Source organism: Eschrichtius robustus, chromosome 8 (assembly GCF_028021215.1).
Source record: "Eschrichtius robustus isolate mEscRob2 chromosome 8, mEscRob2.pri, whole genome shotgun sequence".
NCBI lineage: Eukaryota > Metazoa > Chordata > Mammalia > Artiodactyla > Eschrichtiidae > Eschrichtius > Eschrichtius robustus.
The window spans coordinates 116067734-116092934 of NC_090831.1; the positions used below are offsets into that span (position 1 = coordinate 116067734).

Here is a 25201-nt window from a genome sequence, read left to right on the forward strand (position 1 = left end):
TGATGCCTAGCAAATCAGTAAATAAATCCTGGTAAGTTCTCACTCTATTCTCTCTCACAGACCAGACCTCTGGTTTCCTGCACACTCTTGTCCAAGCCCCTGCCTTCATTATCCCTTTATTATGCCACTGTAAACGTTTCTTTGCAGGTTCAGTTCTCTCCCATCTTAAAACATACAAGTGAGCCAGCCAACCAACAGCCACCTCTTCTCTGACTATGTGTTCCACCTCTGTCACCACTCCGTCTCATCCTTCCCTTCCCAGTCAAGACCCCACGCTTGCTCGCTTTCTCACTTCCCATTTACCCTCAGCCCTACAATGGGGCTTCTGCTCCATTGCCCACCAAAACGACTCTCTCCAAGGCCGCCAGTAAGTCCCTGGTTCCTAAACAGAATTCACATTTCCCAATCCTTCTCTTTCTTTAGTGCTTTGCAGTATTTGACTCTGATATGCTTAGTCTCTTACTGTTGGGTTTACGGCAGGGCCCTCAGTTGTGTAGGGGTAGAGAAAAGGCTGAGCACCTCGAATATAGTCCAATGGCCTCATTTTACAGATAAGGAAATGAAGGTCTAGAGAAGAGAATTGCCCTGTATCAGTCAGCTATTGCTGAAATAACACTGTGTAATAAACCACCCCAAACTCACTGGCAAACGACAACATTTATTTTTCTCATGGTCTGTGTGTTGGCTGGGGTAGTTCTGTTCCAGGCCTGGGTGGGGTTCAGGTCTGCTCCACATGGGTTTTTGACGGGGTGCAGGCTGAGGAGGATACTTCAGGAAAGTTCTGCTCATGATAGATCACAGGGATGCAAGAAATGCAACAGGAAATAAGCGATGTCTCTTGAGGGCTCAGCCTTAAAGTGGCTTACTGTCACTTTTGCCCATATTCCTTTGGTTAAAGCAAGCCGCATGCCCAAGCCTAACATTAATGGGTTGGGGAAGAAGACTCCACTGTAGTGGGAGGTACTTCAAAGTCATAGAACAAAGGCTGATGATGTAGAATTTTGATAAATGGAGGGCATGAAGAGTTGAGAGGTATGATTCAATCTACCACATACTTGAAGATCGCACTTGTGGGTTGTGATCTCTGACAAAAGAGAAAGAGGCTATGAGTGACTAGACAAAACAAAAGAGGAAACAAAGATAAAAACAAACAAAGAGCAAACAAAACAAAAACATAAAGCTAATGGAAGTTTGGGTTTTTATCATAAATGACAACAAGGATCTCTGAAAAAAGAACAGACATTGATGGGAAGTTTGCCAGCTGAGACACCGAGATGGTGAGTCTCAGTGGGTCTTGGCTGTGAAGTGAGGAACTAGCACCAAGAGGGCTAAAGCAGAGTTGTGAGCTCAGTGTAGGGGCTCAGCTTGGACCTGGGCTGAGCCTGGGGATGAACCCAAGAATATCTAGCTGAATAAGCGGTAGAGATCAGGAACTGACCAATGATGGAGCTACAACATACCCTGAGAAGAGTAAATATTGATTCAGGGATGGGGTAGGGAAGAGAGCAGCTGCCACATAAAGGACCCAATTCTAGTCTGGAAAAGCAGGATTGAGGGAAAACATTTCTGAAGTCCAGAAAGACCAGAGGAAGCCTGAAAGCAGAGAGCCATACCCTGAAATACAACAAGCAGGGGATATCCTTATAGACTGTGAGCTGTATCATTTGAGACAAATTCATTGTTCTATACTTGGCAATACATTTATGTATGCTGTTATACCAAGACATGGCTATGGCTGAAAACATAAATTGCTCCAGAATTACTATAAATATTCTCATGGGCGCTGGGGCCCTACTGAGTTATTAAAGAAAAAATATGTTTTAGGATTGTCACTTGCCCTTCCAGAAACTACCCCTTGGTGCTGGCTAGTGGCTGAAAGGAGAAAGGGTGAGTGCCAGCATCACAAGGCCTGTTAGACACAGTGAACTGAACTTGAGCTCTGAAAGATAAAAAGAGATTTTTATCTCACTTCCATGCCCCTCCCTGTCATACGCTTTTGTACATTCCCCTCTAGGAAGTTGCTGGTGAATGTCAGCAGTGACATGCTCTTGCAATCCAAAATCAGCCATAAGCTTTCATTTCCTTTTTTGCTATAAAAAGGATATGCTGACTGAAACAACTAAAATATAGATTAGTTAGCATACTAATAATAAATGCCAAAAACTACACACCCCAATATACAAAAATCCCCACAAACAAATAAACCAACCCAAAGCCCAACATTCAAAGTGAGCCAAGGAAAAATGTATTTGAATTAGCATTTTCTTTCATTAGAGTCAGTTTCTTTCCATGTTGCCTCCTCTGACCACAGGGCAGACAGGAAGACCTGTCCCCATCCACATACCCAGGTGTTGGCCTTTCCCATGGCTGGTGACAGCTCTGAAGGTCTTTGTACTGGGTTAAGTAGTGTCCTCCCACTCCCAAATTCATGGTCACTTGGTACCTCCGAATGTGGCCTTAACTGGAAATAGTGTGTTTTTAGGGGCAACCAAGTTAAGTTCATGCTGAATTAGAGTGGGTCCTAATCCAGGACTGATGTCCTTATAAGAGGGAATTTGGACACAGAGACACACAGAGTGAAGATGTTGTGAAGACACAGACACACAAGGATAACATCATGTGAGGATGGAGGCCGAGACTGGAATGATGTATTTGCACAGGAACTCCAAGGATTGCTGGCAAACGCCAGAAGCTAGGAAGAGCAAGGGAGGGTCTTCCCTTGGAGCCTCAGAGTGACCTTGGCCTGGCCGACATCTTGATATCAGACTTCCGGCCTCCAGAATTGTGAGAGAGTAAATTTCTGTTGTTGTAAGCCCCCAGTTTGTGGTACTGTTACAGCAGCCCTAGAAGATGACTGCAGTCTCCTTCCCCTCATCAGCCTTGCTGAACCAGAACAGACCAGTCGGAGGCCTGGCTAGAGGCTCAGGCCGTTCAGTCAGAGAGACCAGGCCTGGGCTGCGGGCTGGCCACTGACCAGTGTGTCAGACACTGGGGCTGATCTCTATGTCTCAGTTTCCCCATCTGTATAATGGACATAACAAGGATGTTGGTGGAGATTAAAGGCCACCATGTTTATGAAGTGTTTGGTACAATGCCTGGCCCATAGCACATGCTTAATAAATGTTAGCTGCTATTATCAGCCGTATGGTTTCCACCTCAGTTTGAAGTTTCCCTGATTTTACTTTTCCAGTAAAAGTCAAGTATAGATATCTATTCCCTTGGGGATGTACCATGGCATCTGGCACAGAGTAGGCACTAAAAACAACTTTATGGAATGAAGAATGGAACAACTCCATCTCGTCATAGGAGGAAACAGCTTATAGACTTCATAAGTTTTAGTAACCATCTGGAAAAACCCAAGGTGGAACTTTGGAAGAAGGATGTACTTTAATCAACTTTGTTCATGCTGGGGCATAGGTGATGTGGTAGCCAGCCTCCAAGATGGTCCCTAATGATCCTTGTCCCCTAGTATTCACACCTTTGCTTAGTCCCCTCCTGCACTGTTCCAGAGTCAGTCGGGTGACCAACAGAATACAGCAGAGGTGACGGTATATCACTTTTAAGATTAGCTTATGAAAGTCTGAGGCTTCCATCTTGGGCTCTCTCTCCGCCTTGGGTTGCTTGTTTAGGGGGAAGCCAGCTTGTTTAGGGGGAAGCCAGCTGCCATGTTGAGCAGCCCTACGGAGGGCCCACATGGTGAAGCCTGCCAACAGCTACATAAGTGGGCATGAATGTGATTCTCTAAGCCCAGGCAAGCTTTAGATCACTGCAGCCTCAGTATCTCAGTATCCTCATGAGAAACCCTAACCCCCAAACCTCCCAGGAAACACCCTCCCAGATTCCTGACCCTTGAAAACCATGTGAGATGACAAATGTTTGTTGTTTAAAGCCACTTAGGCATTGGGGGTAATTTGTTACACAGCACTAGATAACCAATACAGGCGATGAGATAGGAATGGCCAGGATGAGCCAGGACTGGGACCAGGGACTGTAATGGGAGACATTATAAAACACAGGAGGCAGGCAAGAAGCCAAACACAGATGGGTCAGACATGCAGATGGTCAGGCAGGTTCCGTGGGTCTGCACATCTGGTCCAGAGCCCAGGGGGGTGAGAGCCACAACCAACCACATCACTGAGCAAAAGGCACTGAGATCTTGGTGACCTTAGACTGGAGTATCACCTTTTGACCTTGTTTTACACAATTTCCAGTTGGACCTTCAGTTGATCGCTGTAGCTATGAGGTCATCAAAGGCCAATGAGTGAATTTGCCAAGAATTAGGTCAACACAAAGATATGGGGATTACAGTAACAAACAAAATGTGATGGGATTATAATTTTTGAAACACTCACAATATTCTTTTGTTATCTTGATTGCCTAAGTTCTTTAAGTCATCCGCCAAGCTGGGAGGCAGAATGGGATTTCCTAGGCCTGTTCCAGGCTATTGGGCAGGTCACAGTGCAATAGAAAGTTGGAAATATTGGCTGGGTTTATGAAGATGTACGTCAAATCCAACTGGCAAATATTTTCTGAATGCTTACTAGACCAGTTATAAAAGAACTTAGAGTCATCCGGTGCACCTAGTACAAGTACCTAATGCTCCTTATCCTACCCGTGACTACTCAGGGATATTGAAACTCAACAGGCGAAAAAACAGTTCCTTTATTCTTTGCACAGGCCAGGTCTCCCCTTTAAATTGACCTGTCCTTGTTTCAAGTCTTGGGGCCCTGCTGACTCAGTGGCAAATCTGATCAGTTATTTGATCCCAGGGGATAATAGAGTCCCGTGAATGGCATCTGTCTTTTCACAGGGGCATCAGAGTCCTTACTCCACAGAAGTGAGCAAAGCTTCCCACACCCCCTGTCTTGTAGACTGGTCGAGTTCTAGGCAATTTGCTGCTCTGCAAATGTAAAACGAGAGACACAGAGGCTACTAGCTAAGGGCACAGACTCAGAGCCAGACAGCCTGGGTTTGAATGTCAGCTCCTCTACTTACTAGCTGTGCAGCCTTGGGCGAGTGACTTAATCTCTCTGAGCCTCAGTTTTCCCATCTGCAAAACAAAGATGATCATAATAGCACCTCCCACACAGAGTGTGGAGAGGAATAAATGAGTTAATGTGTGAAGCACTTAGAACAGCTCCTGGCCCCTGGGAAATAGTCTGTAACTGTTCGCTATTATTATGCAGGATATAGAGGCAAAAGTAGCCCCCTCTGCCTTCTCTGGGCTCAAATGTAATTGTCTTTTGGGGTTCACTCAAGGCAGATGTCTCTCTTTCACAACATCTAAAGGGTTCTTTAAGGACTTCATAAAAACAAAAGGATTAACTACAGATGACTAAGCCCACATGATGGACACAGAACCAGGTACAGTAAATAATGAGCTTAGGCAGGATTATATTCCTACAAACAATACACCAAGTTCTCCTGTTCTTTGTCTGCAATCCCCCTACCATGAGGGAGCCGGTGGCCAAGGAGAATGTCTCTGTGTGCCCAGGATAATCTTGGGTGGGCTCCTAGAGGAGGCATCCCTCAAGCAGAGGCTTGAATTCAGGACTTGCCAGGTAGAGAAAAAGGCTGGGTACACCAGGCAGAGAAGAGCGCGCTGGGAGCAGGGTGAGGTAAGCAGGCACCTGGGACGCAAGATTTAAGGAGGCACTCACTCTCAGGGTCGTGTAGGAGCAGGGTCAGCACCTGCACATCCCTGGGAGCGAGTGCCTCCTTAAATTTTGCATCCTAGATGCCTCTCTTGTGTCATCTTAATCCTGGCCCTGGAGAAGAGCATGGGTAAGAGCCTGGAAGGGTGAAACAAGTCGGTATAACTAGCAGTGTATGACTAGCAGTCATGAAAGACTGCTTGAGAACAGAGATCACTTGGAGCGAGGCTGAGGAGTTGGGCTGGGGCCAGATCATCAAAGGTCTCATGCGCCAAATAAAGGAGTTTAGCGTTGGTCTAAAAGTGACAGGTAGCCAATGAAGAATTCTGAACCGGTCCACAACATGATCAGATGTGCATGTTAGCAAGATTCTTCTGGCACTAGCATGGATGGCAGATTTGTGGATGAGGGAAGAAACTGGAGATTGGGAGGCCAATTCAGGACTCTATTGAGTCCATGCCCAAGGGACAGACAATGATGGCCTGAAATAGGGCAGTGCCAGTCAGAAGTAAGGAGAACTCACTAGAGAAGTGGTTTGAAGGTAGAATTGACAGTACATGGTGATTGATTGCAGATGAGGTTTGATGGGAAGAGTCAAAAATGGCACAGTTTAGAAGCCATGGGGAGTTATTAGGTAAGATAAGAAGTACATGGAAGGCAGTTATCAGGGCTTCCCCAAGTCCAAGGGAAACCTCCCCACGGCCCATGTGTTTTCCATAGGATGCAGTTTCTGGGGGTCAGATGTGTCTTACCCTTTGTACGGTACCCACACTCTCTAAGTATCGCTGACCTGAGAGGAGCCACTTCCAGACCCCATCCCCCCATCTACTCATTGGCTTTCCAAGTGGCCTTAAGGTTGTCCAAGTCCTTTTAAAGACTGTGCAGCTGGGCTCAGACCGACACACCACCAAGTCCAGCCTTCCATTCTGGACACGCAGGCCCCAGGGCTCTGACCTGCCTGCGTGATCTGGCCTGGGGCTCCAGGAGGCGGGGGGGGGAGGACACAAGCAGGTGAGCGCCTGTCGGTAGGCTGGAGAAGCTTCAGCCGCCTGGGAAGAGCCTTACGAGAGACAAGTGGGATCAGAAAGGCATCTGGAGGGCAGCTGGGCTCTGAGGTGCTGTCCAGAAGGGCTGAGGCAGCGATGCGGGAGAAGGAGGGCCATGTTCGGGGGCCAAGCCCGGAGCAGGGGGAGGTACTAGGGCTCACGCGGGGGCACACACCAGGATGAACTTCCTCGGAGCTGGGTACAGCCACGCACACTGACCTCGTGCTCCACTAAAGCCCTCAGATCCCTTCCCATGAACTTCAGGGAAGCTGTCCCGCCCTTCCTGCACTTGAGAAGTTTGGAAGGTACCAGCTGTGCACACGTTTCCCGACATTCTCATAAAAATAAAGGGAGTGAAAAAGCGAGTCAGAGCTCTTTAAAACATTAATTAAAGACACCATCATTTCCTTATTTAACTGAGGGTTGCTACCTCATTTGGGATTATTAGCAAAGCGAGACAGCCTTTGTTGTGTTTGACAAAGTGATTAACTCAGACTCTAGGTGAGTTTTGGCTTTCTCAACATCTTTTGATGTGCTAAGATTCCCTGGTGAGAACAAACTTCATCAATTACTTAAACAAGCCATTACCCTGAGAGCGCGATTACCAGTGAGGCCCAGTCTACTAATTGGCAGAAGAAGAGATAGAAACGAACTCAGGCTCTGGCCTGGACCCTTACCTGTCAGGGAGGAGTGAGCGTCTTTTAAATTGTCTCGCGGCGATGTTCCTGCTGATCTGGGACGACCTGGTTATTTTTCCATCTCCGCAAAAATGCATCGTGGGTGACTCGAGTCTCTAGAACCCAGAAGCTGCCCGTGGTTCTTGGTTGAGAACCTCATTCTCATGGGCAGGGCTACAGGACTCGGCGTTGGGGGAACACAGAAGCGTTCACAGAAGCAAAATTCTTGCTTGAAGGGAGTTGGTAAGAAATTCTTTGGCTTGCTTTTTCCCTCACAAGAGCCAAATCCTCCAGCTCCTGGGACGAGTGGGATGAGGCAGGGGCTTCTGTCGGATGCTACGTCTGAGCTGACAGTCCCTTGACACGTAAGGAATTCAAGGCCTAAGTAAAAGAGGCAGGTTTTCATTTTAAAATATATAGGGCTTCCCTGGTGGTGCAGTGGTTGAGAATCTGCCTGCCAATGCAGGGGACACGGGTTCGAGCCCTGGTCTGGGAAGATCCCACATGCCACGGAGCAACTAGGCCCGTGAGCCACAATTACTGAGCCTGCGCGTCTGGAGCCTGTGCTCCGCAACAAGGGAGGCCGCGAGAATGAGAGGCCCGCGCACCGCAATGAAGAGTGGCCCCCACTTGCCGCAACTAGAGAAAGCCCTTGCACAGAAACGAAGACCCAACACAGCCATAAATAAATAAAAAATAAATAAATAAATAAAATAAAATAAAATATATAAACATATAAAATTAAATTTATAAATTTAAATATATTATAATAAATTAAAATATATTTTATTTAAAAAATATTTACTATAAATATTTTTTTTCTCATTTAATTTTTATGGGAGTATAGTTGCTTTACAATGTTGTGTTAATTTCTACTGTACAGCAAAGTGAATCAGCTATACGTATACATATATCCCCTCCTTTTTGGATTTCCTTCCCATTCAGGTCACCACAGAGCATTGAGTAGAGTTCCCTGTGCTATACAGTAGGTTCTCATTAGTTATCTATTTTATACGTAGTATCAATAGTGTATATATGTCAATCCCAATATAAATATATTTTTTAATGCACTAAGCCATGACTTTTTTTTTCCTCTCCCCACCTAGAAGAGAGGTTTTGGGGAAGATTTTTTGCTGCATTTATATATGTCATTGGTTTTTCCGGTGGGGGGAAAGGGGAACTCAGTCTAGTTAAATTCAGTCAAATAACCAATACTTAAAAAAAAAAAATCCAGAAGTGTTTCATAAATATCAGACACCTAACTATGAATTTATATTCATAAATATCAGACACCTAATCAGACACCTGGCCTTGTCACATAATTCAACTGCTCTATTTTTAAAACAGAAAGATGAGTCGCGTGGGTATTTGTATTGTGAAACTACTTTCTGTGCTATCTCCATCATTCTTCTCCTTTAATTCTCACTGGCACGAAAGGGCAAGGCGGCTTCCAGAACCCTCCCATGACAAGTGGCAGAGAAATGGGGAACTAAGGCAGAGGCGGGGCTGAAGTCCCCTCCCTTTTTCTTTTTTTTTTTACATCTTTATTGAAGTATAGTTGCTTTACAATTGTGTGTTAGTTTCTGCTGTATAACAAAGTGAATCAGCTATACGTATACACATGTCCCCATATCCCCTCCCTCTTGCATCTCCTGCACCACTTGCTGCCTTCGGTCCTAGAAGGTGTCAGCTGGTCTTCTTGGGTCGGGCTGGGCTCCGGAAGGCACACCTTAGAAAGCAGAGCTCACTCAGTGTTAAGGCAGGTGCCCAGCGCTTCCTCCACAGGAACCCCCAGAGCTTGCTCTTCCCAGGGGCCTCCCGGGACACCACCCCCTCAAAGCAGCAGCCTCTTCCAGCACCTTCACCGGCTATGGGTGACAGAGTTCTTCTTTACTGTGCCAGCTTTCACACCTCTGTCCTCAGTTTAATGGACTTTTGGATATTGGCTTGCTTTGGAGGGCCCTGTTTTTTGAAAACTAGCCTTGGGGGAAAATAATAAGCATGAGGACCATTTGCCATTTTTTTCCAGTTCAACAAATATGTACCATCCAATAGCTGGACAGAAGAAGTGCTCTTAAGTGATCAAAACACATTTCAGCTGGCACATCCTCTGACACATAATGCTTCTTTGCTGCAAGGATCATAATGTAAATGCTTAATTGACTGCTTGGCATTAGCCATTGAATGTGTGTCGGGTCTACTAGGCTGTAAGTGCCATGTTCCTGCAGCTTCCCTGGTGCCCAGCACATGGCTGGCTTGTAGGAGACACTCATGTCCACCTGATGATTCTTTTTTTTTTTTAAATAATTAATTAATTTATTTATTTATGGCTGTGTTGGGTCTTCGTTTCTGTGCGAGGGCTTTCGCTAGTTGTGGCAAGCGGTGGCCACTCTTCATCGCGGTGCGCGGGCCTCTCACTATCGCGGCCTCTCTTGTTGCAGAGCACAGGCTCCAGACGCGCAGGCTCAGTAATTGTGGCTCACGGGCCCAGCTGCTCCGCGGCATGTGGGATCTTCCCAGACCAGGGCTCGAACCCGTGTCCCCTGCATTGGCAGGCAGATTCTCAACCACTACACCGCCAGGGAAGCCCCACCTGATGATTCTTGTAACGTGTCACTTGTAACATGTTGGTTACCATTAGCCCTAACAGTGATGAAGGATGTCATTCCCAGGACTATTCCCCTTCGTGAGGGTAAACTGCTATCGTAGTTTGTAATAAATCCAATGTCAAATGCAGACCAGCTCTCTTAGGTTCTGAGAAATGAAACACAGGACAACAAGGTTCATTAGAACTAATTCTCCACGTGTACTCTGAAAAAGGACTGAGCTTCCTTCATCGTTCTCTGGCAGTGGTGTTAGACTATGAGCTGAGCCAGGGCAACCTAGACAGAGCACATTTTAAAATATGGCCTATTTGGACCAGCCTCGAGAGCCCCGTCTTCCTGGAAGTGCCCTTCTGGACCATCCGTGCGTGGCCAGTGAGATCATTCTAGGGATTTCCCGGGCTTTAAAATTTCGCATTGCGAAGTGTTTATTTTTACTGTTAGTTTTTCTTTATGGAAGTGGTAATGGTTTTCATTTATGGTCATGACATAAAGTTTCCTCTTATTTAAGTTTATTTAAAGGAAAGTGGGAAGCAAGTGCTAGCCTAGGTGATTTGCAAATATGGCAAAAATTGTAAAGATGTTGTACAAATGACTGAATTTAGAAGATTAACCTCTTAACACCAATTGAGATTTATTGACTCAACTGACTGAAAAGTTGGGATAAAAATGGAAAAGTTAGTTAACTCTACGCACTATAATAACCAACAATGGGGTGACATTATTGTTTTTAAAGTGTAGGCTTTTCTGTAAAATACTTATCTGTCTGCTGTTTAGGCGGTAGGGCCCCCGAAGCCTGGTTCGCTGGCGCCTGAGGCAGAGGCTGAGTGCCTTGCGAGCTCTGGGCGGGCCTGCTCCCCACCCCTCAGCAGCTGGGTCATCAGTTCTCTCTAAACAGGAAGCCCTGATAACCTCATGGTCTCCACCCCAGACACTTCTTTTCAAGCACACTCCAAAATACAGTCAGCATCTATATACAGTACAAGCTGGTGTGGTAGCTGAATAATGGCCTCCAAACATCGTAATCTTCAGGACCTGTGAATGCCACTTTATATGGCAAAAGGGACTCTGAAGATGTGGTTAAGGGTCTTGAGATCGGGAGAGTAGCCTGAATTACCTGGGTGGACCCTAAGTATAATCACAAGGGTCCTTAGAAGAGGGAGACAGTAGGAGTCAGAGTCAGAGGAGTTGATGTGATCCCTGGAAGCAGAGATTGGAGTGATGTGGCCATAAGCTAAGAATGCAAAAAATGGATTCTCTCCTGGAGCCTCCAGAAAGACCCAGCCCTGCTGACACCTCAACTTCAGACTAGTGAAACTGATTTCGGACTTTTGGCCCCCAGAACTGTAAGATAATACATTGTGTTATTTTAAACCACCAAGTGTGGGGTTATTTGTTAGAGCAACAATAGGAAACGAATGCAGTTGGGAAAGATTAATTTACTGAAACAATTCCTTAACTTTCTGATAGGATTCACCATATTGATCTTTTATGTAATGTACCACTAATACATTTAAAATAATTCTAATTACAAAGGATTCAATTCACAAGTTTCAAAATCTATTAAAGGTTTTGAATAGGCATCCACATGGCTGAAATCTCAAACATGATATCATGAAGTATCACCAAGAAATACAGTGGAAAATCTTCCTGTTATGGTCCCTAGACATCATTTTCCACTAAAAGGAAACAGAGTTTCTTGGGATAATGGCTGATTCAGGTCTGGGGCAAGAAACGTACAAGATGTACCTGGAACAACTTGTCATTTCAGAGAGTGGGGAAGCTGTTCTCCCAAAAAGTACTCGGGAGCAAACTTACACGAGCTCCCACTATCCAAAGTCTGATGAAAAAAATAACCATTGCAATGGATCAAAACACAACAAGTATATTTAAATTCCTGAGCTCATAATGATACAAAAATAGCATGTGTACCCAATGTAAGATGTTATGGAATCAACTCATTATTTTGGAAACTAACAATAAAAGGAAAGAATCAAGCATTGATCCTACTTTTCTTATGTGAACTGTCCTTAGCAGAGGAGGGTAAATTCAGAATTATTCTAGCTAATAAATGAAGAACTATCACCACTTTGCAGCCCCTGGTGAATGAATAGATTTAGGTGGTAATCCTCACAGCTGCTAAGTTCATAATAAAAGAGACAAGTAGATTGTGAACCTCCTGTGGAGAAGTCTTGCAGACAAAGCCTCTGGATCAGTGGTTTTCAAACTTGGCTGAACATTGGAAACACCTGAGGATCTTTTAAAGATGCCAAAGCCCAAGTCACACCTTAGGCAGTTAAGTCACCACCTGGGGGTCGGGCGTGAGGGGGGCGTGGTGTGGATGGGACACAGGCATCAGAAGTTTTTGAAGCTCCTCCAGGTTCAGACAAATTCGGGAACCAATGGTTTAGATTCAGCTACTAGGACTGAAGAACGGGTTAATCTACATCATGGGAAGCAACCAGCAGAATTCAGACTGTGGGAAACCCTACGGGACACCACCTGGTTTTGTTGTGTAAAAATGCATAGGGAAAAATGGGGGTGGGGTGGGATTGGAAGGAGAATTTAGAGACTTAAAAATACTTCAGAGGCGTCTGACCCAATTACGAACATGTGGCCCTTATTTAGATCCTCCCTCAACAAACATACTGTAAAGAAAAGTTGTGAGACAATTGGGGAAATTTAAACACTGACTAGATATTTGAGGTTACTAAGGAACTATTTTTATTTTGAATTGTGATAATGATACTGTGGTTATTTTTTGAAATAGTCCTTATATTTTAGTAAAGGGTATGGAAATATTTACAGTTGGAATGGTTTGATGTCATGGATTTGCTTCAAAAAAATCTGGGCATGAGGTGGTGGGGGAGTAAAGCTGAGACGAGATTGGTCACAATTTGATAATTGTTAAAGAGACTGGTAGGTACCTGGGAATTCATTTTACTATTTTGCCTACTTTTGCATTTCCGTACTAAAACATCAAACTAAACATCTCCTTCCTGCCCCTTCCTCATCCCCACAGTTCCAGCTGTACAATTGGCAACCTCTCCAATTAACTTCTTATTTTGACTTGTAGAGATATTTTTAATAAACGTACAAGCTTATACAAATAATGTTATTTTTCTCTCCCCATTTTTTTAAAATAAATGGAAACATACTAAACTCAATTTTCTGCATCTTACTATTTTCATGTAATATTGTATCTTGATGGCTTTCCACCTTCGTTGCATAGTATACTATTGAATGGATGCATCATAATTTATTTAAACAGTCCCAAACAGATGGGCATGTAGGTTGTTTCCAATCTTTTGCTGTTATAAACACGCTAAAATAAATACCCCTGTACATATTTATGTTCATCTATATGTGTAGAACAAATTCCCAGAAGCAAATTTGATGGATCAGTGGATAAATGCATATGCAAGACACTAGCAAATAACCCCCCTTATGGGCTTGTACCAGGATAGAAGTAGAAGAGATGGAGAGAAGTGGGCAGATATGGAGACGGGGCTAATTTGAAGATGGAGCTAAAAGTATTTGCTGATAGATCGTATGTAAAGTATGAACAATAAAAGAGAAGAATTAAGCATGTCTAATATCAGTCAGCTTCAAGTAAGTTCTGCCTGGGTAATAACTGACTCCCTTCATGCCCTCAACAAATCTCAGTGATTTACATCAACAAATATTTATTTCTTGGTCATGCTAAATGTCTATCATGGACCACTTCCTTCTTTGCTCCTCATCGTCTTCATTGCAGAACCCAGGCTTTGGGAACAGCTCTCATCTGGGAGACTACTGGCCTCATGGCAGAGGGAAAAGGACAAATGGCTCATCATGTGTTGCTCTCAAAGCTTCTGCTTGGACATAGCACACATGGTGTCTTTTCAGGCTCAGTTGGCCAAAGAAAGTCACGTGATCAGCCTTATGTAAACAGGGTAGAGATGTATAATCCTCCAACTGGGAGGGATTGTCATATTTTAAATAACTACACACTCCACCATGTCTCAAAGGTTTCTGGCTTGAGCAATTGGTGGGTTGTGGTTGTAACAGTGATACAGAGATGAAAGGGGAGAAAGAGCTTTAGGGGGAAAATTGGGTTCAGATTTAGGTATGTTAAGTTTAAAATGCCTAATACACATCAAAAGGGTGCAGCCGAGGTGGTGTCTGGATAAAGACGAGCTCAGTGGAGAGAATGGAGCTAGAGATAGAAATGTGGAAGTGCCTGACATATAGATGGTGTTGAAAGTGATGGGACTAATAGAAGGAAAGGAGCCAGAAAAGACTCTGAGAATCAGCCCCTGACTCTGAGGATCAGCCCCTGAGGAGTGACGTCATGAAACCAAGAAAAGAGAATGTTTCAGGAAGAAGGAAATGTTCATCTGTGTCGAAATGCTGCTGAGAGGCTAGTAAAAAAGAAAAAAAACTGGCAAGAAATTACTGGATTGACAAGATCAAAACCATGGCTGACTTTGACAAGGGCAGTTCTGGTGAAGTGGTAGGTGCAGAAGCTTACCTGGGAAGACGAAGAGACTATGGCTGTAGAAGGGAAGAGAACATGTCTAGATAATGCTTTTAAGGGATTTTACTGGGAAGAAAAAAGAAAACTAAGGCAGTGGCTGGAATCAAAGTAGTTTGCTTTTTTCCTTTAAGATGGAAGACACTAGAATATGTTTGTATGCTGATAGCAGTGATCCAGTAGAGAGGGAGAAATTGATGCAACAGAAAGAAGAAACAGTTGAGAATTCTGAGTAAAAGCAGAAGTGAAGCCATTGGCTTTAGAAAGACAAAGACTCTCTTTCTCTCTCATCATGGTCATCAGTTAATTAGTATCTGTTATTATTATACCTTTGGTTTCTAAGAAACCTGCCTTTGTTCTCAGTATATTCTCTGCCATGTTCTCATGCAGTGGTTTATCAACAACATCTTAGCTTAGAGGACAGGAAGAAACAGGTTAGTGGAGTTCACACAGCACATGTTTGAAATGTGACAACTCTGACTCAATCACTTAGCAGCACTGCCACCTTGGGCACACTAATTAATCTCCTTAAGTATTAATTTCCTAATCAGTAATATGAGGAGAATATTTATTTCTACCTCTATATAATTGTTGGCAGGCTCATACAAGGCAATGCATAAAAAAGTTCTTGGCACCATCCCTGGTACATAAGAAAGATTAAAAATTATTATAAATAATAATAATCATATACCTGTCTATATAAATGTATTTTTCTTGTGCTGTGACAAAGTTGTTGTCAGACTACTAACTACAATGACTGTTTTTGTGGTTCTTACTGGGGAAAGAACTGCATATCAGTCAGATAATTATGTATTTGTTCGGTAGTCCTCCTTTTCTTCCCCAGAGGAGTGAAGATTATAAGAAGTCTCCTTTTCTGGGTCTTTGGGAACAAACTATAAATGACTGTTACTTAATTTCATGGATAGAGATGGACAGGATTCAAAAGCAATGGGAAAGTCTTTCAACTCCAAAATATCCGTCCCACTGAGTTTTGCTTGTGTGCATCTTACAGCACATTTTATATTCAGAAGTGTCCTATTAGAATGCAACTATCAGACAATGAAAGTACTACATTTCAAAATGTGTGGGATGCAGCTAAAGAAGTAATAAGAGGGAGATTTATATCCTTAAAAGCATTTATTAAAAATAAAATAATGTTGAAAATAAGTGAGCCAAAATGTTAAGAAGCTAAAGAAGGGATTTCCCTGGTGGCACAGTGGTTAAGAATCCACCTGCCAATGCAGGGGACATGGGTTCAAGCCCTGGTCCGGGAAGATCCTACATGCTGCAGAGCAACTAAGCCCGTGCGCCACAACTACTGAGCCTGCACTCTAGAGCCTGCGAGCTACAACTACTGAGCCCGTGTGCCACAACTACTGAAGCCCGTGCACCTAGAGCCCGTGCTCCACAACAAGAGAAACCACCGTAATGAGAAGCCCACACACCGCCATGAAGAGTAGCCCCCGCTCACCACAACTAGAGAAAGCCCGCGCCCAGCAAAAATAATAAATTTATTTTTTTTAAAAAAAGCTAAAAGAAAACACATACACACACACACACACACACACACACACAACAAAGAGTAAACCCAAAGAAAATAGTAGGAAGATTATAATAAAAAATGAGCATAAAATAATGAACTAGACAATAGAAAAAGAGAGAAAACTAGAAACGATCAACAAAAGTGAAAAGTTGGTGCTTTGGAAAGATTAAATAGACAAACCTATAACAAGACTAATCAAGGAAAACTTTTCCAAGAAAACTAGGAATGGAAGAAATGTCCTTAACCCAATAAAGGATATCTGTTAAAAATCTACAGTAAAATCTTATACTTAATTTTAAAACATTAGATACATTCCCATAGAGTCAGAAATAAGAAAAAGATGTTCTCTCTTACTGTATCTTTTAAACATTGTACTAAAGGTCACAGCCAATGTGATAAGAAAAGAAAATGAAAAGTGAGACAAAAGGATTAGGAAAAAAAAGAGAACAAACTGATATTATTTGCATAAAATAGAATTGTCAGCATAAGATATCAAAGAGAATCCACATGTAAACCAGAAGAAATAATAAGAAAGTTTAGCAGGATCATGATTACAAGATTGGCATAAAAAACAAATGGTGTTCCTACACATAAGCAATAAAAATAACCAATATATGTAAACAGCAAAAAGATACTCTCTGTGCGTAAAATTACAAAATGTTACTAAGACAGAGAATGAATCAATGGAGAGATATAACATATACACAGATGAGAAGACTCAGTGTTGTAATAACATTGGTACTAATTTATAAATTGAATGCAATTCCAATAAAAATTCCAACAGGATTTTTCATCAAACTAATTCTAAAATTAATATGAGAAAGTAAGATATACTTTCTCTATACTATATACTCTCTACATAAAAAGGTGTAATAGAGTTATAATAGTGAGGCATAGGCATAAGTCAGACAAATGGATCAGAATAGACTCAAGCACCTATCTTACGGAGGTGTATGATGGAGGCAGCATTATAAATCAGTGGGCAGAGAGGGGTGGTGCAGCAAGCACACTGTCTCTTTGCCAACCCTTTATAGAGATGCGCTCAGCTGTGGGGCAGGATTATTTTTCCCAGGGTCCCAATGACTTATCTGTTCTGATAGGCCACCTCTTACTGTAGAACCTGGCTTAACACATCATCCTCTGATGATTGATTTGGCTTCTCAAGTACCTGAAAAGGAGGTGCTCTGAGTAGATACATCAGTTTCTTGTTCCTGGAAAAGGACACCTACTCTTATAAATTAGTTAATGAACATTCTGGTTTGCAGGTTATATCTTAGGAGCTAACCTAACTGCTACTAACTGACACACGAATGAATGTACACCAAATGGTTTCCAGCCCTGAGAGCAAGGTCAAGAGAGGGCACTGAACATGAAGATGAGGATGTGAAAAGAAAAATGAGGTGCTAAAAGGGGAACTGAGAAGACCTCATATGGAAACTCTATTTCCAAGAACTCCTGTCTTGAGGCATGACTGAAGCAATTTCTATATAGTTCCTTTAATTGTTGTTGTAGGGGAAGAATGGGGCAAGGAAGAAGGAAACAGAACTTAAGTCAACTAACAAGGGGAGCTTGTTAGTAGCTAGTTATTTTCTAAACAAAGTCTGTTCAGAATTCATCTGCTAATCCTCCTCTCCCTGCCCAAATGTGTGCTTGGAGTCAACTCACAGTCACCTATTGATGACTGCTCATTTCCCAACTAGTTCTTTAACCAATTGGTGTAGCACAATTCTGCCTGCCACCTAGATAAACTGTGGTGGGAATAAACGGGAAAAAGAAAGAGTAATTTCAAAGTTGGGAAATATTTTTTAAGTTGGAGGACAAGGCATGGCAAAAAAATGTTCTCTCTCTCTCTAGGAATGAAAAAAAAAAATGCAGACATCGAGATATACTGATGTGTCTACAAAATTTGGAAAAACTTTATGAGAGTGTTTGGTGAAATGGATACACTGACACTGAGACTAACTGGGACAAACTCTCTGGAAAGCCATTTGGCATTGCATGCCAGTGTTTAGAACCAGTGACTCAGGGATTTCAGATCTGGATAAGCTTCATGTGTAAAGTGCCAGAAAAGCTTGACGCATAGAGATGTTCATTGTTGTGGCATAACTTAAATTAACTAAAAAATTGAAAACACCCTAAATATGTAACAATAAAAATAGTTTAGTAAATTATGATATGTCCACAAGAGGAATATACAGCCATAAAAATAATATTCATAAAGGATTCATAACATGGAGATTTTTTTCCTTATGGTAAATGGAAAAAGTGGAAATATAGAGAAACAGAAAAAAATTATAGAGAATAGGATCTCATATATATATAAAATATACTCAGAAAAAACTACAATTATAATAAAATGAGGGTAGGCTTTGTCCCTAATATTTCTAGATTTTTTTGCTCAATTTTCTGTCAAGCATTTCAAGATTCATTTTCTGGAAAGCTAGCAAACCTCATCTTCAGCTCCCATGTCTTAAAATCTTTTGAAGAGGCAAAAATTTAAGCCCTTGTCTAATAAAGTTTCTGATGTGGTCACAACCTTTTATGGAATTGCTGGCAAAGCCTTTAATGGTCGTGCATGTCACCAAGCGTAGAGTAACCATGACAAAGGGCTTCTCTTCTTCAAAGTTGGAACAGGTGGGTTACCTCACACCCCCAGGCTTTACCTCTTCCTGGAACACCATGATTTTTATCCCAGGAAAATTGATATTTGCCAAAAGAATCTTTCACCATTTCAAAAATATCAATAGCCGCTGAAATTTCCAAAAACAGCTCACTAAGTAGAGATTCTTTTATATATATATATATATACATATATATATATATATATATATGTATATATATATATTTATTTATTTATTTATTTATTTATTTTTGGCCCCATCGGGTCTTCGTTGCTGCGTGGGATTTCTCTAGTTGCGGTGAGCGGGGGCTACTCTTCATTGTGGTGCAGGGGCTTCTCATTGCGGTGGCTTCTCTTGTTGCGGAGCACGGGCTCTAGGTACACATGGGCTTCAGTAGTTGTGGCACACGGGCTCAGTAGTTGTGGCTTGCAGGCTCTAGAGCACAGGTTCAGTAGTTGTGGCGCACGGGCTTAGTTGCTCTGGGGCATGTGGGATCTTCCCAGACCAGGGCTCGAACCCGTGTCCCCTGCATTGGCAGGCGGATTCTTAACCACTGCACCACCAGGGAAGTCCCAGTAGACATTCTCTGATAGGGATTGTGAAGACATAAGGAATGGGCCTAGGAGCTGGCCGTTCCCAGAAGCACACAAGAGAGAAGCCAACTCCTCTATGGCCGCTGCTTAAGATACACAATGAGGGACTCTTGGAGGACAAGCCATCGTTTGACTCTTTTCTACTTTGGCTCCAACCTCAATCAGCGCTCATCTCTTTAATAGACAATTTATCAAAATGTCCCCCAATTTATCATGAGCGGCTGCTTGGGCTAAGCGATGGGCTGACCACTCTTGTTGAATGCATCAAGAAAGGGCTTTGTCTTGGGGAAGACAACGTATTGGGGAATTTCTTATGTTGAAAATGATCCCATGTGGTTCCATTTATTTTGAGAATGGACAGTAGAAGGAGCACCACTGGTATGGCAGGATTTGTATCCTACAGGGATAATTGACTACTTTGGTTGTAGAAGTAAAACCAAAGGATTCTATCTGAAGCTACTACATATCCTTTCCGTTGTCGTTTTCCAACTTAAGTATCCTTAATGTAAACAATGACAGATGTTCATGTTCATAATTGTGGAATACACTTGCATTAGTTCCCATCAAAGAGAAGCTATTCTAAAAATCGCAACATGGTGGTTGCACGATGTCTGCATGTCACCTGATTTACTAGCATCCTGGCCACCACCACTTTTTTGATGGCTCAGGACTTAATGGCCCAATTTGACATAAAAAATAAAATTTTCACAATGACAATTTAAAAAAATAATAAATTTATTTATTTATTTTTGGCTGTGTTGGGTCTTCGTTGCTGCGCGCGGGCTTTCTCCAGTTGCGGCGAGCAGGGGCTGTTCTTCGTTGTGGTGTGCGGGCTTCTCATTGAGGTGGCTTCTCTTCTTGTGGAGCACGGGCTCTAGGCACACGGGCTTCAGTAGTTGTGGCACACGGGCTCAGTAGTTGTGGCTCGTGGGCTCTAGAGAATAGGCTCAGCAGTTGCAGCGCACGGGCTCAGCTGTTCCGCGGCATGTGGGATCCTCCCAGCCCAGGACTCAAACCCTTGTCCCCTGCATTGGCAGGCAGATTCTCAACCACTGCGCCACCAGGGAAGCCCCCCACAATGACAATTTTTAAGGTAACAGGAGACATTAAAAAAAAATTTTTTTTTTTCATTGACTCTCTAAAACTCATTCATTCCTGGTGTACCAGTTTCCTAGAGGTGTCATAACAAAGCAACACAAACTGGGCTGAAAATACCAGTTTGTTGTCTCACAGTTCTGGAAGCCAGAAGTCTGAAATCAAGGTTTTTGCAGGACCATGTTCCCTCTGAAATCTGTAGGGAACAATCCTTCCTTGTCTCTTCCTAGCTTCCAATGGTTTACTGACAATCTTTGGCGTTTCCTGGCTTGCAGCCACGTAACTCCAATCTCTGCCTTTGTCATCACATGGCATTCTCCCTGTGTCTCCATGTTTCACATGGCGTCCTCTTATGAGGACACGAGCCATAATGGATTAGGGGTCCACTCTACTTCAGTATGACCTCATCTTTAATTACATTTGCAGCCACCCTATCTCCATCTTTAATTACATTTGCAGCCACCCTATCTCCAAATAAGATAATATTCTGAGATACTGGGGGTTAGGACTTCAACTTATTTTATGGGGGTGTGGCGGGGGGGTTGACACAATTCAACCCCTAACTCCTGAAGTCCATGGATTCTGGTTTAGGAGCCTGTTGAGACAGAGCGGAGCCTGGGACCAGAGAATATGAAACATGGATGCAGAGGAGGAAGTGGGAGCAAAGGAACCCACTTTGCAATTTTGCTCAGAAGTCTGGAGACAGTGATCTCTCCCTGCAGATTTTAGTGCAAGGCCTCTAGTTACTGATGGCAACATTTGGCCAATTCCTCGCTGAAGACGCTTAAGTTCTATACTTGACTCCAGGCTGCGAACTGAAGTTTATGGTTGTGTCCAGAACATTCTCTGCTGATGCCATATGCTTGGAAATGTCTGAATTTTGTGCAGAGACACACAGTGGTATTTTTGTTAGTGGAGTTACATAATTAGGGCATGGGCTTGCATGATAATTAGCATGTGTAATTAGGCACAGACTTCTTGTCCTTTAATTAGACAATCAAGACATCTAATTACAAAATTAAGAGGTAATTACGTGGCCCAAGATCGACATTTTTCTTTCTACCCATTAGAGATTACATTTAGAAAATAATTCACAAAAACTGATGAAAAAATGAACTAGAAACCAGATTTGAGGATGTTGAAGGGAGTGTTAAGTGGACTGGTAAGTCTCCTCTGGTCTTTCCTCTTACGTGTGAAGGGGGTTATTTAAAACATCATAGTCTACTTGAATAACTTTTACACACTCTGCTGTCAACCTTTGGCATACACACTAATGAAGAGGAATGTTGGCATGACTAATCCACGTAATTCACACATGGCTCTTGAGTGTGGTTTGTAATTACACTTGAACGTGGACTTAAATGTGATGTCCTGGGGATTCATTCAAACCCAATAATGCAGCTATATGGTGGAAACCTTGGTCGGGAGAACTGGAGGAGAGCCCACCTTCCCTTTCTGCCCTGGCTTGTCTCTCCCTGTGGCCACTTTAAAGGTAGATGCTTTGCTCAGAATAACACAAATCAACAGTTAATCTGTTGTCCTTTCCCTGAATATTTGAGTATTCATTGAAATGTTCTTATTTTAAGTGCTCCTTATTGGACAGCAGGCAGCAAAGGGCAGAAGGTCCGAGTCTACAGCAAACATTCCATCTTTCTAATGATAAGTGAGTCTTAGAGCGGTGGGTTTTTTTTAAGTTCCAGTACTCCTATGAAGTCTGGCTGTATGAATATTCTCTATATTTTTCCTTGCTCTTAAATTGAGATTTGGCTGATCTTTGCATGATGCTAAACACCCAGTTTGACTCATTAATTTTTCTGAACTAAATGAACTTTTGACCTAATTGGCTGGCTGATTAGGGATTACAGCCATATGTCCAGGTTTTTCTAAGCCAATTCTGACTTTCACTGTGTTATCCCTCTGTTCCCATAAACTGTTGAAATATCCTAGTAATTCCAATGTTTTGACAGCCACACTGCACTTCTCAGACTGCCGCTTTCTCCTGGAAAGTGGCACAGAAATCTGTCGGGCCACGTTTCCTGATTTTGGGTAAGGAAAATATGCTTCCCATATGGTTCCAGGCCATGAAAACAGACATAAAGAGTTTGTAAGCGGTTGGTGATGAGGTCTTGTCTCCATGGTGTGTCCCTTCCATCCCTATTTTTTATTTTTCTCTATTAGGCCATGGAATGTGATGAGGGAAAAATTATGTCCAGGGATCACTTTTGACCAAGGAAAACCACATATTTGCACAGGGAACTGATTTTTACCATTGTTACTTTTTTTGCTTTGCCTTGTAAGACAATTGTTCATGGTAGATTTAAAGGCCGAGGAGCTGAAGTGGGGAGAGGTGCAGTTTGGTTGGTTTTTTTTTGGGGGGGGGGTGCCCACGCTTGTGGGATCTTAGTTCCCCAACCAGGGATCGAACCCGGACCCTAGGCAGTAAAATTGCAGAGTCCTAACCACTGGACTGCCAGGGAATTCCCAAGGTGCAGTTTTTTAAAAAATTTACTGGGACTTCCCTGGTGGTCCAATGGGTAAGACTCCGCGCTCCCAATGCAGGGGGCCTGGGTTCGATCCCCGGTGGGGGAACTAGATCCCGCACACATGCCGCAACTAAGAGTTCGCATGCCGCAAGGAAGATCCCGCGCACCTCAACTAAGACTTGGCGCAGCCTAAATAAATTAATTAATTATTTAAATTTAAAAAAAATTTACTGATGGAAATTGTAGGTGGGGAAGGGGCATTTGGGCTACATCATCTCTAAGCGGACTTCCAGCTAAGAGATCTGAGGATGACTTGATCTCAAGCCTGTTAATCAGGAGGAGTTTACTGAGCTCTATTCATGCCACTCCCTCACCTCTAGGCCTCCACCTCTTCAGTCCTTAGATGCTGTCAACTGGAAACTTCCTCCACCCTTACTTCTGGTGAACTCAATAATTCTGATTTCTAACAGGGCCAGAAGTGTGAATGCAAACCTGTGTCTTGGTTTTTAAAATGTGCTTTTCCCCTCAGGTACTCCACATCAGCATTTTCAAGACTAGAGAAGCTGGGCATCAGACATCCCAAGCCTTCTCCTTTTATTGGAAACTTGACATTTTTCCGCCAGGTAAGGGCTACCTTCCACTGTCTTTTGGCATACGATGCTCTGAGCCCAGTGCAGCTTTACCCACAAAGCATTGCTCTCGTCTAGGTCACCCACACCCAGGGAGGTCTATGTGTGAAGGTGCCACGGGATGAGCCTTCCTCTGCTTGCATCAATTCTTATGTGATGAGAATGATCCCTCACTGATCACTCATCAATACATACTGAGTCCTGGCATCCATTCATTCATCCAAAAACCCAATTAATGAGTGTCTAAAGTGTGCCAGGCCGTGGAATGTGGAAGAAGTAGAAGTTGCCATGCCCTAGCGCTAGCGTGGGTGGTAGAGATGGTAGCTGAGGTTGTCCTTCAGAGGAGAGGGAGTCCCATCAGGGCTAGAGTCATCCTGGAGGACTTCCTGGAGGAGGGAGTCTACAGGAGCGATAGACACAAAGACAAGGACACACACACCAGGTGGGGAGCAATGACGTGTATGATTGTACCATGTGAGAAATAGGGCACAGCTTGGGAAGCAGCCTGCACTAGAAAGAGGAGATTGGGGAGTGCCAGGGAACACCGCTGTGTGTGTATGTGAGAGAGACAGAGAGAGAGAGAGAGAGAGAGAGAGAGAGAGAGACAGGCTAGATCACTGACAGTCCAGAAAGGCAAGTGAAGAACTGTGCGTGTCCCATTACTGCTGCATAGAAGTGGGGAGGGGGACACCGAAGAGGAAGATTTCTCTGCAAGGGGGAAGATTTAGGTCAGGTCTGTAGAATCCAACTGCTGTTGAGGTCTGGATGTGAAGTGGTGAGGGCTTGGCCCGGGTGGAGATGAGAGTGAAAGAGAAGAACAGCGGGGGCAAAATTAGTAACTCTTGTGGCGAATCAGGTGTGGAGGATTCAAGGGAGAATGGCCGTGAGTTGACAAAAATCAAAGGTCGGGAGGTTGGCTGGTTTAAGGGGGTGCCTTTGATTTTCCAAAGTAACATGGGAGTGGAAGTGCCAGAGGGCATTTGGAGATAGGGGCCCAGGACTCTATCTTCGGAGGTTATTTTTTTTCCTCACGTTGGGTTTTCTCAGAAGCCGGATGATTTATTCTGCTAACTCCTGGGGGTGCTGCCACCAGACCCAACCTCAGGAGCCTACAGATCCTGCATGTGAAGAGCCACTAAGCCAAACAAAGGCAGGAAGGACGAAATTGGGGCCAATCCTGATAATATCCCCTTAAGATCTCTTTAGGATTTCCCCACCCCTGCCCCCGGAAAGGCTGGCCCTTGGCGTTAGATAGAAAATAACATAGGCTATTTCTGTCCTTTTTCCTTCCCATCTCAGTTTCTCTTCTGTTCCTTTCTGTCCCTTTCTCAGTCCAACACCCCTTTCCACTCTTTATTGCTGTTTCTCTCTTCCCAGCGTTTTTTTAAACACCTCCTTCTCTCCTATCTAGCTCAGGGGTGGCCAGGCCACAACTTTCAGCTCACCAACAGCGTCTCATCAAGGCTCCCCATGAGCTCCTTGGAGCAAGTGTGAAGACATTTCTAAGTACCAAAACAGAACAACAAACCAGATAGGAAATTGAAGCAAATAAATGTCACATATTTCTGGGGGGAAATGATCAGTTGCCTTCAGTCGAGTAATTAACTGAGTCTCAACATTTTGAGGAAAGCTGTATCCCTGTTGATGTGACAAGAACACTGTGCCCTGCCTCTGGATAATTTCCACATAGGCTCCTTTTCTGTTCGTCATCCTTGTAGCTGCAAACCCTGCCAAGTTCTTG

The 25201-nt window shown here is 43.4% G+C and overlaps 1 protein-coding gene across 1 annotated transcript in view; it reads left to right on the forward strand.

Moving 5' to 3' along the window:
* TBXAS1 (thromboxane A synthase 1) overlaps positions 1–25201 on the forward strand; it is a 148948-nt gene that overhangs the window by 11819 nt on the left and 111928 nt on the right. Inside the window, exon 2 of the mRNA XM_068550123.1 lies at positions 23361–23454. Coding sequence (XP_068406224.1) covers positions 23361–23454 — 94 coding nt within the window. The remainder of the gene's footprint in view (positions 1–23360; positions 23455–25201) is intronic.